Raw genomic sequence first — 15750 nt, forward strand, 5'->3', positions numbered from 1 at the left:
TCGGATCAATCATGCGCCAAGCGGTAGCCACCGGTGACGACGACGACGTCTCATTGGCGGTGGGGGCGGCGGCGATCATGCCAGATTTTCCCATGCTGCTTCTTGTGTGCTGCTGCTGCTTTTTGTGTGCTTTGGCATCGCAGGTGAACCCTCCCTACCCAGGACGACTCGGCGACCCATTGAGTAGGCTTGGATACTATCGAAACGTGCCACTGGACACAGACTAGAACGAAACTTCCATTCGACAGCGTCGCAGAAAAACAGAGGAAAATGACCTCTGCTCTCAGTCTCAGGGCTGAGTGCTGCTTCCTTTCCCTTTCCTACCAACGCGTGAAACAATAGAAATTCCTGCAATAATGCTCACACCTACTCCCCATTCGACGGTCTCCTCCGCTCCCCCGAATCTTCCTCTCTGCCTGCTCAACCCCGTCGCCACCTCCTCCTCCGTGCCCCGTCGCCGCCGCCCCCTCTCCTTCCACGCGGCCGAAGGTGTCGGATCCGCGTCGCATCGAGTGCGAATCGATGGAGGCAGCTATCGTGGTAAGCGTTTCCATGGGGGTGATGAACCCCGTCTTGGAAAAGCTCGCCCCGCTCATGGGCGACAAGTACAAGAAAGTCAAGGGTCTAGAGGAGAAGGTGTCCTCCCTCAAGCGTGAGCTCAGCTACATGAATTCCGTCCTTGAGAAGATGGAGCAGGACGCCGACAAACTCGACCAGCAGGATAAGATTTGGAGGAAAGATGTAATAGAGATGTCCTACGACATCGAAGATTATATTGACGACTTCATTCACCATTTTGGTGAAGACGGCGACAAGGTGGGTATGGGGATCCTCCAGAAAGCTTATCGCTACCTGAGAACTTTCAAGGATCGTCATCGCCTAGTAAATCAGTTCCAGGAGATCGAGAATCAAGTGATGCAAGTAAGCAAACGCCGGAAGAGGTACAAGCTTGATCAGTGCATCTCAATTACTACCCCTGTAATTGTTGATCCTCGCTTGTCAGCGTTCTACAAGGAGTCGGCAAGCCTTGTGGGCATTGACACCCAGAAGGAAGAGCTTGTCAAATGGGTAATGGATGAAGGGCAACAGTTGAAGGTGGTCTCGATTGTAGGGTTCGGAGGTTTGGGCAAGACCACGCTTGCCAACGAGGTGTATCGCGAAGTAAGCGGGAAATTCGACTGCAAGGCGTTTGTGTCCATTTCTCAAAAACCAGACATGAGAATGATACTCAACAGTGTGCTAAAGCAACTTGGGCTACAGACATATTCTTATGCTTGCGGGGAGAAAGACCTCATCGACGACCTCTGTGGACATCTACAGGAGAAGAGGTCCTCATTATTATTGCTTATTTTATTTAATTAGAGGGACTAATATCTTGTAACTAGTTCAACTTTAACACGTAAATCTCTTAGATTTTTTTGGCAAACTTCACTCCTACGTTTAGCATTCTATAAAGCAAATTAGTTTATTTTAGGTAGGTACCTTACAAAGATATTAGTGCGGCAAACCTTTGATTTGATTTACCTTTTAGGTTGGTAAGATTCACCTTGCTTTAATATTGATGAACACTTTTAAACTTTTCTAAACAAACTAGCAATTGCACACGTGTTTCACACACGTGGAATCAAATGTTAGACGTCTAGGTATGTAAGACATATAATGAGAGATTGAATATATAGAAAATAAATATTGGACGTCTAGGTATGGAAGGTAAATAATGAGAGATTAAATGTAATTTTGGAAGGAGAAACATGATCCAACTTTGCACTGTGATCATTTGATCAACTCGGATGGATAGTAGAGATGGATCGAATCTGCGACAAATCATGTATTTTATAGGAGTATAAATGATACTATGCGCCTTAGATGTTTTCAGGTTCGTATGATAATCTTTATCCCTAAAAGTTTTATCACTTAAATTTAATCCAGAGAAAAAGAAATAGATCTAGGAGGTTCATTATTTTGCTAGCTTGGTTATAATTGTGTACACATAATTTAATATTTACTTCAAATATCTCATGGATGTTTCAAATGTAACATATTTGTACAACGTATACATATTTTCAATTGCTCGAGATTTATGTATAGTTGGTTCTTTGTAAAGTGAGAGTGCTCATTCCATATATGCAGTTTAACATATGCTCTTTGTGAAATATGTATGTAGGTACTTCATCGTAGTTGATGATTTGTGGGATATACAAGCATGGAATACCATCGGGTGCGTTTTCCCAAAAAATAATCTCCGTAGCAGAGTAATGATAACTACACGAGATGAGGATGTCGCTAGAGCATGTTACGACAACCACGGATGCATTCATAATATGAGGCGCCTAAGTGAGCAAGACTCAAGAAAATTATTCTTTAATAGAATATTTGGATCTGAAGAAGATGCTTGCCCTTCTCAGTTCGAAGTAGTTTCATGTGAAATTTTGAAGAAGTGCGGTGGCCTACCGCTTGCAATTATTACTGTTGCTAGTATTTTAGCTTGCCACCAAAACCACAAAATACTGAAGGAGCATTGGGAACAACACACGAAACTGAAGGAGCTATGGGAGTACATACAAAAATGTCTTGCCACTAATGAGTTTGAAAAGGAATCTGCCTTGAAGGACATGATAAATATCTTAGACCTCAGCTACAAATATCTACCCCATCATCTAAAGGCATGCTTTTTGTATCTTGGTAGTTACCCAGAGGATCACGAAATTAGCAGGGTTGAGCTAGTTAGACGATGGGTGGCAGAAGGTTTTGTGAGTATCTCTAAAGAGTGGGATGTATGGGATGTCGCAGAGAGCTATTTCAACGAGCTGGTCAATAGGAGCATGATTCAACCTGTATATGAGGATCACTTTGGTATTGAGGAGCTAGTAGGCTGCAGAGTACATGATATGATGCTTGATCTGATCAGAAGTAAGTGTGAAGAATATAATTTTGTTAGTGTGGTGCATGGTCTTCAAGCCATGGGAAAAGTGCAAGACAATGTGCGCCGACTCTCTGTCGATTTGAGTGGTGGAGAGGATGCCACAATGCCTGAGCCCGCTACTGGCCACTTATCAAAAGTTCGTTCCCTTGCCATCTCTAGAGGATCAAAGTGGAAACCTCCTCTAGTGGAGTTTAAGTTTCTCCGGGTGCTCTTCCTTCAATTATCTTTTCCTGAGCAAGAAACGGCAAGGGACCTTACTGCTATCAGCCAATTGTCACATGTGAAATATTTAAAGATCGAAGGGATGTACAATGGGTACGAGGACTCCGTAATGTTACCTGCTAAGATTAGTGGGCTGCGACAATTGCAGACTCTAGAAATAATTGACATCCCAGTTTCCAACATTCCATCAGACATCGTTGACTTGCCCTGCTTGTCCCATCTAGACCTGACATCTCATGAGAATCCCTGCTTGCCGGACGGGATTGGCAAGATGAAATGGCTGCGCACTCTGAGTTGCCTCAGTCTGCGGAAGAGCACACCGGAGAATATTAAGGGCATCAGTGAGCTAACCAATCTGGCAGAGCTGAACCTCAACTGTAAAAGAGAAGAATCGGGATGTGTGCCGACGGCGACATGGATGGCTGCTTTGAGCTATTCCCTGGAGAAGCTCAGTAACCTCAAGTGTCTTTTATTGTGGTCTTCTCGTGATGCCTTCTGCGCTGATGCTATGAGCTCGTTTTCACCTCCATTCCGCAACATTGAGAAACTTTATCTGAGAGCATTGACCCTCCCTAGAGTTCCCAGGTGGATCAGCGATCTCCGTAGCCTCCGCGCCCTAGATCTTGGGGTGAAGGAGATAACCTGCGAAGATGTAGTTGTCATCATTGGGACGCTACCTGTCCTCGCCAGGCTCCACCTGCGGATCCCTGGCGTCCCGGCAGAAAGGATTGTGATAGGCTCCACAGTCTTCACGGTTCTCAAATGGTTTGGTTTCGATTGTGATGGGGCATCGTGCATTACATTTGAGGCAGGGGCTATGCCCAACCTTCGGAACCTCTTGTTACGAATCAATCCGCGTGAATGGGACAACGCTACACCTGTCGGTATGGAGCACCTCTCAAGCCTAAAAGAAATCTATGTAGTCTCCGTACTCTCTGGAAACCGAGACTCCATTTCTGAGGCCGATCCCGAGCCGCTCTTGAAGGTCTTCCAGGAAGCTGCTGACGCTCTACCGAGTCGCCCAGCATTTGGGAGCCACCGCTCTTGGATAAGGTAATTTTCTTTCGAACATAAGTTGTTTTTCTTTTGAATTCGACATACATAAGCTAGATGCTCTGAGTCATAATAGTTTCATTGTGCATGTATATATATACTCGCTCATAAATGTGCCGCTGACAATACAGACCGGAAGAGGAGGAGTAGAAGTCTCTAGAGGATGGATGGATGAATGGGAACCAAGTGCGGCGCGGGAGCTGCAGATTATCGATTGGTGCCTTGGTTCACCAATCGATAATCTGCAGCTTGGAAAAAAGAGCTGGAGTCCATTTGCTATACAAATGGAGATCTTCGAAGTTTGAATCAATAGCTTACGTCTCCAAAAGGTACTCCACTTCATTAAAACCAAGCACAAGGATAATTCCCAATGGCAGCGAAAGAATGTTATTCAGTAACACCATTGAAAACTCATTCAAATTGCCAGACTTGGTGGCTTGCTTAGCACTGTCCATTACTGAAACACCCTACTTTACAACTAAACATATTTTATTCGAATATAAAAAAATTTGACAGTATTTCCTCTATAGTTATGGTATAACTGACCACACACTTCACAAGCAGAAAATATATGATATAAACAACGTAACCACAACATATATCTATCTACACCATATACAAAATTACTTCTTCAAGTACAAAGCTTATTACAGCACAAACGACATACTACCCAAAAAAACATGGTTTTCAAACACAAGTTTAGATTATCGATATTGTGATGAGGTGGTGTGTGCAACTACCAAGTTCCATCCCCAAAAATGCACGTCGACAATCTAAGCGTACATGTAAAAGATTTAACAGGGGTGAGACAAGCTCAGCAAGTAACGGCTATGAATAAATACATATCTTACCTGGTTAAGAGTATTTTAGAAACAACCATTTTTCTCATAATGGAAAGCCAAAACACATGATTTTAAAGAGAATATCTTTCCACTTGACGAAGTATTTGTCAAGAGAACAACAACGACAATCTCCAACACAGTGTCTCACAAAATCATAGCATTTAACTTTCAGGATTCTGCATTCTTCAAATATCATATAAATGTAAGAATGCTATGATGCAACTCCATTTGAGAGTTTTGCGCTGGACGGTGCCAACCTCTCATGCAACTCCATGTACCAGTACGAGTCACGCACGATTGCAGTGATCGGCCTTTATCACCATATGAAATGCATAAATACATATGTATGCATGTGAATCGACGTCAATTCTTATATTCTTCTTTTGATGACTCATGTTGAATACATTGCAAATGATTCATGTTGCCACAACATATTCAAAATCAATATAAAAGACTGAATTTAAGTTCGATAGAATGTAATATCATCCATGCTCGGAATATATTAGAGAATATTGAATACTTCAATTTTACTTGCAGAGAAGTAAGACATGAATATAAACATAGCACTGAAGTCACCCCCACGTTACTTGCCTTTTACCGGAGGCGATGAAGGAATTTCGCTTAGGTACATCCGGAAGCACTACCACCTGCACAGGTACATTTTAGTACTAAAGCACATCTGAAACACATATAACGAGAAGCGTCAAACCTACGCCTGAAAACGTCGCATACACGTTATTATTTCAAAACACGTCGAACAGATATTCAAATAGCATGTGTGAGGAACCGTCCAAATAGTATTCTAATTAATCATCAGGAGGATCATTATTCATAATCACAACCTCGACGATTAACCAGAATACCATTCCGGTAGTCCCGGCACGTGTTTTGTGCCCAGGATCGGAACACATGCCTTCCAACTCAAATATCACAACACAGTTTAATAGAGAGCAAATAATTAAACTGGATTACCATTGTTAAACAAGCAACTGCTTCCACAATTTACAACAAAATAGGAACAACAACAACTACTACGCAGCGGAAGAAAAACCTATACAACAAAAGAGTATGGAGCCGTATGCCCTTAGGCTCCATACCAAAAGCGCCGGAGTTCGGAGTAGAAGGTGCTACTCCTGCCCGCCACCCTGATCGGCAGGCACAAAGTAGCCGAACACTGCCCCATCTTCGCCGACCTGCGAACCTGAAAGCAACTTAAGGGCAGCACCCTTAGTACGAAGGTACTAGCAAGTCTTACACAGTATGAGTATATATATTCTCGACTCCAAGGATCATGCATTTAAAGCTGTAGCAAGGATTAAGACATGTTTAAGTTCATTAAGCGGTAAGCAACCTAGACTCTAGGTGTAAGCAACTGACTTAACCAACCACCGACTCAAACCCTGCCAACCAACTGATCAAAACAGATATACAACAACAAGAGTATAAAAGCAAACCATTCCCACCAAACCACCAACCACATACCGACCAAACCACCCCAATCCAACCATGCCACAACCCACATCGAAACTCTACGACCAAAATATGGTCGCTCGGTGGAGATAAGCGATAGCGATGCTCATGACCGAGAGCGCGGCAGCTCGAACTGATTATACACCCTGCAGGGGGATACTCCTGGACCCACACGACACAGGGACCATACGGCTTGTGCCACCCGCTAAGATGCGCACAAGGGGGTACCCGTGACAACCTTTCCCAACCAGGCCCAACCATGTGGATCAACCATAGCTCGGCACGGCGGTATTAGAACTACTCCCCGAGCAAACTAATACCGCTAAAAGCCCGGACTCAAACCGGACTCACACCGTCTATGACGAGGCCCACATGACCACGTCTGCGAAGGTAATCGGCTCGCCTACCATTATATCAGCATGTGGTGAGTAAGGTATGTGCTAAAGCCGACTACACCGATGATCGGTGCTTAACCGGTGCAAGCGGTCTACGGTGTCCGGGTTCCCTCCCCGAACTGCCTGAGGACTCCTCGTGAGCAGATGACACCCCTAACACCGCCCACACCTCGTCTCAACTCACCACTCACCAAACCGACTCATCATCAACACAACCATAAGTGCGAACAAGTAATAAGTCCTAGGCTCGCGACAACGGTGGACGCCGTCGTCGACTTCTACCGGAAAGCCTAAGTACCACTAAGCATAGCGAACTAAAATTAGACCTCGATGACACCACTAGGCTCCTAGGAACAACACATGACACGTGACCGAAATGGGATAATGCATCGGTATAGGTTCTACCCAACTCAGTACCCGACACATGCAATGTATACATAAGCGTAGATAACATATTAAAATTTCAAGTAGACACGGTGCAATATGAACGATGCTTGCCTTGCTGCCCTGAAAGGTGGGACGCCTCACGATCGCCCACGGCCTCCGGGATCGACGGATCGGCGTTCACTACAGAGAGCAACGCGTGCAATGTAATGAGCATGTATGAAATGCGATCACGTAAGAAAAATATGCTCCACAATACATGACAATATTATTCCAAGATCGTACTGACCAAACCAGAATTTTCCAAGTGGTCTCAAAAAGTTTGGAGTTCCTACGAATTAACTACGAATTTTACAAGCTATCAGCTATCAGGAAAGCCTGATAAACCGTGCTCGGGGTGCCCGGGATGAACAGTACTCACGGGTACCCGGGGTGAACAGTACCGGGGTGCTCGGGTGAACAGTACCCGGGGGTCCTCGGGATCGACCGTGCTGGGGTGCTCGGGGTGAACAGTACAGGGGGGTGCTCGGGGTGCTCGGGTGAACAGTACCAGGGGTCGTCGGGTGAATAGTACCCGGGGGTCGTCGGGAGTGCTCGGGGTGACTGATCTCGTGCTCGGGTGAACAGTACCGGGGTCGTCGGGTGAACAGTACCAGGGGTGCTCGGGAGTGCTCGCGGTGACTGAGCTCGTGCTCGGGTGAACAGTACCCGGGGGTCGTCGGGTGAACAGTACCCGGGGTGCTCGGGAGTGCTCGCGGTGACTGCGCCCGTGCTCGGGTGAACAGTACCCGGGGGTCGTCGATGAACAGTATCCGGGGTGCTCGGGTGAACAGTACTCGCGCTACAGTAAAATCAGCCTCGCGCAGCTCCAGAACAGCAGCCATTACGAAGGGAAAAACTGAGCTAAACTAACCTGGGAGTCTCTCTAAATCAAAAGTAAAAATGCCTAGAAGGGTGTACAGGGTCTAGACTTTGTTCAACCGCCTAGCAACATGATTCCTAACTCAAATCCACATAAATCCTCATTTGTTCCCAGACTGTAGAACTTTAAGAACTTTGCAACCCTAGTTCCAGATCCAAGATCTATCCAACCAAAAATGAGCATACTTGCCATGGGAGCCTAGCAGACTCACCTAAGGTCCTTTGCTGAGGTTGGTGACCGCCAGTTGAAGGAGGAAACGACGGAAAATGGCTTGGAGAAGAGTGGAAAAACTGCTGCTTCCTTGCTTCACCCAAAGAACACCAAACAAGTTCAGAACCAGCTCGAATTCCTTCGGGGAAACTGAAAATGAATTGGATGGACGGGTAGTCCTTGAGCTGGTGGTCACGTGAGTACCACATACGTACCTTGATCTTGCTCCCAGAGGTAGGGATCCAAAAGGGGAAAAAGGGAGCCTAAGAGAGAGAGTGAGAGACAGCCAACTCCAACTTGCTTCTTCAAAAAGCCTTATCTGGTGGAGTGGGTGAGTAGTACGTATGGGCAAGTTTGAGGGGAGAGAGAGCTGTTGCCCACTTATAGAGAGATATTTTCCACCCAAGTGGGCCCCATTTACCTAGAGGAAAGTCCAGACTTGCTTCCAGCTCCTTTATTTCTCTTAGTTTTTCCTTCTCCCACCTCATTGACTCAAAGTGAAGTGCTCTAGTGACCCAAACTGGAACATGAAGCTGAAATTGCATGTTTTAGGATTAAAACACACAATTATGGATTTCGGAACGTGACAAACCTCCCCCCCTAAAAAGAATCTCGTCCCGAGATTCAGTACGAGTCGTGGAGAGAACGATGAGCACACTCATGTGAGAGATTCCAAATATGCCATATTACGACATCTTTCACAAGTCCTCAAAGAACTCAGGATACTCGGAGCGGAGCTTATCTTCCCGCTCCCATGTCGCTTCGGCTTCTGTATGGTGGCTCCATTGGACTTTCAGGAATTTGGTAGAGTGGCGTCGTGTCTTGCGCTCGGCTTCATCCAAGATACAAATTGGTCGCTCACAATATGTCAAATCCGGTTGCAACTCTTGGGGTGCAATATCAACGACTTCCGTCGGGACTCGGAGACACTTCTTCAATTGTGACACATGGAACACATTGTGTACGGCGGAGAGAGATGGAGGCAAGTCCAACTGGTACGCGACCTCTCCACGCCGAGCAAGAATCTGAAATGGACCAACATACCGAGGCGCCAATTTGCCTCGGACTTGGAATCGACGAACGCCTTTGAGAGGTGAGACCTTCAGGTACACGTGATCCCCCACCTCAAATGTGAGCTCTCGGCGACGTCGATCCGCATAGCTCTTCTGCCTAGACTGGGCCGTGAGAATACTCTTGCGGATATTCCGAACATGGTCTTCTGCCTCCTTGACCAAATCCGGACCCAGAAAAGCCCGCTCACCGGATTCGGACCAATTCAGTGGTGTACGGCACCTCCGACCATAGAGGGCCTCGAATGGCGCCATCTCAATACTAGCCTGGAAACTGTTGTTATACGAAAATTCCGCGAACGGTAGGCATATGTCCCACTTCTTCCCATAAGTGAGCACACAAGCACGGAGCATATCTTCGAGAATCTGATTTACCCTCTCCGTCTGACCATCCGTCTGCGGGTGATACGCCGTGCTGTGGAACAACTCGGTTTCCATAGCCTCCTGGAAACTTCTCCAGAAATGAGAAGTAAACTGTGTACCCCGATCAGAAACGATCTTCTTCGGCACTCCATGGAGACAAACAATTCTAGTGAGGTACAACTCCGCATACTGCTTAGCAGAATAAGTGGTCCTGACAGGAAGGAAATGCGCGGACTTTGTCAACCGGTCCACGATGACCCAAATAGAGTCATACCCACTCGAAGTCTTCGGTAAGCCGGTAATGAAATCCATCCCAACTTCTTCCCACTTCCAAGATGGAATGGGCAAAGGCTGGAGTGTGCCGGCAGGCTTGATGTGTTCAGCCTTCACCCTTCGGCAGACGTCGCACTCAGACACATACCTAGCAATCTCCCGCTTCATGCGAGTCCACCAGAAACGGGGTTTCAAATCCTGATACATCTTCGTACTGCCAGGGTGAATGGCCAGCAACGAATCATGAGCCTCGTCAAGGATCTTCTTCCTCAGCGCCTCGACCCTCGGAACCACTAGACGGTTCCCAAACCAGATAACGCCTTGATCATCCTCAGTAAAGCACAAGGCCTGCCCGATCTTCCTCTTCTCTCGAATTCGGGCCATACCCTTATCATCCCTCTGTGCAGCCTTAATCTCATCAATGAGCGTGGACTTGATTTCGAGATTGGCAATAAAACCATCCGGCACCATATCAAGCCCAAGACGCCGGAAATCATCACATAACGTGGAATCCATCGGCGAGGCTATAAGACAGTGACAATGAGCCCTTCGACTCAAAGCATCGGCGACCACATTCGCCTTGCCAGGATGGTAGTGAACCTCCAGCTCATAGTCTTTGATCAACTCAAGCCACCTGCGCTGCCTCATGTTCAAATCTGACTGCGTGAAGATGTACTTCAGGCTCTTGTGATCTGTGTAGATACGGCACAAGTTGCCCATCAAGTAGTGGCGCCACATCTTCAGAGCGTGCACGACAGCTGCAAGTTCAAGATCATGTGTCGGATAGTTCTCCTCGTGACGCTTCAGCTGTCGGGATGCATATGCAACGACTCGGTCCTCCTGCATCAAAACACAGCCGAGACCGATGCCGGACGCGTCGCAATACACATCAAATCCTCTGGTCACATCAGGTTGAGCAAGCACTGGAGCGGTCGTGAGCAGCTTCTTCAATGTCTGGAAGGCAGACTCACAGGCATCTGACCACTCAAACACGCTGCCTTGCTTCAACAACTGAGTCATCGGCTTCGCAACCTTGGAGAAGTTCTCAATGAACCGACGGTAATAGCCTGCAAGTCCAAGAAAACTCCGGATCTCACTGACATTCTGGGGCTGAACCCAGTCGAGCACATCCTGCACCTTGCTCGGGTCAACTGCCACTCCGTTCTCTGATAGAACATGTCCCAGAAAAGCCACCTCCCTGAGCCAGAACTCACACTTGCTGAACTTGGCATACAACTGATGCTCTCGGAGCCTGCCCAGAATAATACGGAGGTGCCCAATGTGCTCTTGTACAGTCTTGGAGTATATCAGAATGTCGTCGATGAAAACAATGACAAACTTGTCCAACTCCTCCATGAATACCGAGTTCATGAGGTACATAAAGAAAGCCGGCGCATTAGTCAAGCCAAACGACATAACGGTGAACTCATACAAGCCGTATCTAGTAGAGAATGCTGTCTTTGGAATATCCTCTGGTCGGACCTTGATCTGGTGGTAGCCCAGCCTCAAGTCAATCTTTGAGAAGACTCGGGCTCCAGTCAACTGATCAAACAAGATGTCAATCCTAGGAAGCGGATACACATTCTTCACAGTGACTGCATTCAGCGGACGGTAATCAACACACATCCGGAGAGTGTCGTCCTTCTTCTTCACGAATAGAGCCGAGCATCCCCAAGGTGAGGAACTAGGACGAATGAAACCCTTCGCCAGCAGCTCCTGGATCTGCTTCTTCAGCTCAACTAGCTCAACTGGCGACATCTTATACATCTTCTTCGAAACCGGGGCCGCACCGGGCACGAGATCAATAGAGAACTCCACTGCCCTACCAGGCGGCATTCCAGGCAATTCATCCGGAAAGACATCCGGAAATTCCCACACCACAGGAATGGTCTCCATAACCCTGGTGGGGACAGCCTTTACGGCGAACAGGCAGGACTTGACATCCTCTAGCTTTAACTGGACCCGAGTACCTGACAGACCATTGAGGGTGACGGTCCGTCGAGCACAGTCCAACACAGCCTTGTTCTTGGAGAGCCAATTCATTCCCAAAATAATATCAATTCCCTTCGAGTTCATCACTAACAGATTGACAAAGAAGGGAACTCCGTTGACAATTACCGCCGCTTTATTCACACACTGGTTGATTAAAACTTTGGCCCCTGGGGCGTCTATAAGGTACGGTGTGTGGGTAGCACTGACTCTCAACCCACTTTTCCAAACATAACCCGAAGATATAAAGGAGTGAGAGGCTCCTGAATCAAACAAAACCACTGCAGAAAAGATGTCAGAGTTGAAACTCATATCCAACGTACCCATTAGGACGGTGTCACCCTCCTGAACCTCGTCGGCGGTAGTGTGGCGAGCTCGACCACGCTTGGGAACGTGAGTCGCCTGCGAAGACTGCGGTGCTAACTGAGCCGACGGTGGTCGCGGGGCACTCACCGCGGCTCCCGGCCTCGGATACGGGCACTCCCTCGAGAAATGGCCGACGCGACCGCAGTTGAAGCACGGACCGCCTGAGCCACCGGTCACGCTCACTTGGGAGCCGGCTGGTCGTGCAGCCTGCCCCTGTGGAGCGGAGAACGCAGGACGTGGTACAAACCACATCGGTCGTGGGTAGCCAGCCGACGGCACTTGAGACTGTGGAGGCTGACTCTCAGTGCGGGCGCGTTGCGAGCTCCCGCCCATGACACGCGGTGATCGGCGGGGTGCATGGCCAGAAAGCCGGACCACCACGCACCCGCCGGGCCCTGAAGCTGATGGGCGGCGAAGAGCGCCTTCTCGTGATCCTCACAACGAAGAAGGGCGAGCTTCTGCTCAATCGTCCGGAGCCAATGATCAGCATCGAGAGGATCCTCAGCTCGCGAGAAGACCGGCGGCTGAGTCCGCAAAAAGTCCGAGAAGTCGTCTCGGCGCACGGCCCCACCTCCTCCATGAGGAGCCGCGTTGCGCACGAGAGCCTCCAGGAGCGCTTGGTTCGTCTGGAGGAGAGCGTGATTCGCTTGGCGGTTCTGCTCGATTTGCATGAGCACCTCCGCCATGGTCGGCGGTGGGGGAGGGTTGTTCTGACCGGAACCCTCCGGAACCTCCCCACTACGCCGAGTGACAACCATTCTAAAATGTAAAACTAAAAGGGGAAACGTCAAATTCCGACTCAGCACAATGCATTCGCCGGATATATTGTTAGAATCCCGTAATACATGTACAAACATGAATGCATGCATGAATGCCATGAAATGATGCATGCTCGAACCTAGCTACCGCTTCTTTCTCAAAATAAGAATCGCACCTGCAAGCATCAAAATCACAGGCAGTTTATAATATCCAAAACGTACCCTTCGCGCTAGAAAGAGTAAGAGCGCGAACGGCCCTTGTACCACATGCCGTACAAGCGACAATCCATACGTCGATAACGACGTATTCACTTCCCGTAGACCCTACGGGACATCTCGTGTAAACGCCACACGAGTAGACGACCATGTCTCCCATCGCATGGTGGATGTTCATACGCTATTGCTAGCGTATTCACTTCCCGTACGGATCACCGTACGGAACATGCCGGGCCTCTGCCTCGCATCCGGCTGAGCCCTCGGTGATTAACCGCCACCGAGCGTCGTACCTTACCTTCCGACGATGCAAAGCCGAAGATGCAATGCTCAACATGAATCAATGCAGGGTCGAAAGCAAAACAACGTGGTATAAGACATATAAACGTCCCTCATAATACGCATTTTAACTTAGGGGCATAAACGATAGCAGTTTAATACATATTAAACATGAAGAGGCATAAACATAAATTATGGGTTGTTTAGGTGAAGTTGTCGACTTACTAAACAACGCACTAATTATGTTTAGGCTACTAAATTAAACCAGGCTCTGATACCAAGCTGTGAGGAACCGTCCAAATAGTATTCTAATTAATCATCAGGAGGATCATTATTCATAATCACAACCTCGACGATTAACCAGAATACCATTCCGGTAGTCCCGGCACGTGTTTTGTGCCCAGGATCGGAACACATGCCTTCCAACTCAAATATCACAACACAGTTTAATAGAGAGCAAATAATTAAACTGGATTACCATTGTTAAACAAGCAACTGCTTCCACAATTTACAACAAAATAGGAACAACAACAACTACTACGCAGCGGAAGAAAAACCTATACAACAAAAGAGTATGGAGCCGTATGCCCTTAGGCTCCATACCAAAAGCGCCGGAGTTCGGAGTAGAAGGTGCTACTCCTGCCCGCCACCCTGATCGGCAGGCACAAAGTAGCCGAACACTGCCCCATCTTCGCCGACCTGCGAACCTGAAAGCAACTTAAGGGCAGCACCCTTAGTACGAAGGTACTAGCAAGTCTTACACAGTATGAGTATATATATTCTCGACTCCAAGGATCATGCATTTAAAGCTGTAGCAAGGATTAAGACATGTTTAAGTTCATTAAGCGGTAAGCAACCTAGACTCTAGGTGTAAGCAACTGACTTAACCAACCACCGACTCAAACCCTGCCAACCAACTGATCAAAACAGATATACAACAACAAGAGTATAAAAGCAAACCATTCCCACCAAACCACCAACCACATACCGACCAAACCACCCCAATCCAACCATGCCACAACCCACATCGAAACTCTACGACCAAAATATGGTCGCTCGGTGGAGATAAGCGATAGCGATGCTCATGACCGAGAGCGCGGCAGCTCGAACTGATTATACACCCTGCAGGGGGATACTCCTGGACCCACACGACACAGGGACCATACGGCTTGTGCCACCCGCTAAGATGCGCACAAGGGGGTACCCGTGACAACCTTTCCCAACCAGGCCCAACCATGTGGATCAACCATAGCTCGGCACGGCGGTATTAGAACTACTCCCCGAGCAAACTAATACCGCTAAAAGCCCGGACTCAAACCGGACTCACACCGTCTATGACGAGGCCCACATGACCACGTCTGCGAAGGTAATCGGCTCGCCTACCATTATATCAGCATGTGGTGAGTAAGGTATGTGCTAAAGCCGACTACACCGATGATCGGTGCTTAACCGGTGCAAGCGGTCTACGGTGTCCGGGTTCCCTCCCCGAACTGCCTGAGGACTCCTCGTGAGCAGATGACACCCCTAACACCGCCCACACCTCGTCTCAACTCACCACTCACCAAACCGACTCATCATCAACACAACCATAAGTGCGAACAAGTAATAAGTCCTAGGCTCGCGACAACGGTGGACGCCGTCGTCGACTTCTACCGGAAAGCCTAAGTACCACTAAGCATAGCGAACTAAAATTAGACCTCGATGACACCACTAGGCTCCTAGGAACAACACATGACACGTGACCGAAATGGGATAATGCATCGGTATAGGTTCTACCCAACTCAGTACCCGACACATGCAATGTATACATAAGCGTAGATAACATATTAAAATTTCAAGTAGACACGGTGCAATATGAACGATGCTTGCCTTGCTGCCCTGAAAGGTGGGACGCCTCACGATCGCCCACGGCCTCCGGGATCGACGGATCGGCGTTCACTACAGAGAGCAACGCGTGCAATGTAATGAGCATGTATGAAATGCGATCACGTAAGAAAAATATGCTCCACAATACATGA

General features: G+C 47.9%; 1 protein-coding gene across 1 annotated transcript; it reads left to right on the plus strand.

Annotated features, from left to right (window-relative positions):
- Positions 1 to 349: 349 nt before the first annotated feature.
- Positions 350 to 5767, plus strand: LOC133898898 (disease resistance protein RGA5-like). Its single transcript, XM_062339708.1, has 3 exons — positions 350 to 1328; positions 2165 to 4198; positions 4330 to 5767. Exons 1-3 carry the CDS (start codon positions 523 to 525, stop codon positions 4346 to 4348), a joined length of 2859 nt encoding a protein of 952 aa, XP_062195692.1. The 5' UTR covers positions 350 to 522; the 3' UTR covers positions 4349 to 5767.
- Positions 5768 to 15750: the final 9983 nt, after the last annotated feature.

This window comes from Phragmites australis, chromosome 18, assembly GCF_958298935.1.
Source record: "Phragmites australis chromosome 18, lpPhrAust1.1, whole genome shotgun sequence".
NCBI classification, from domain to species: Eukaryota; Viridiplantae; Streptophyta; class Magnoliopsida; order Poales; family Poaceae; genus Phragmites; species Phragmites australis.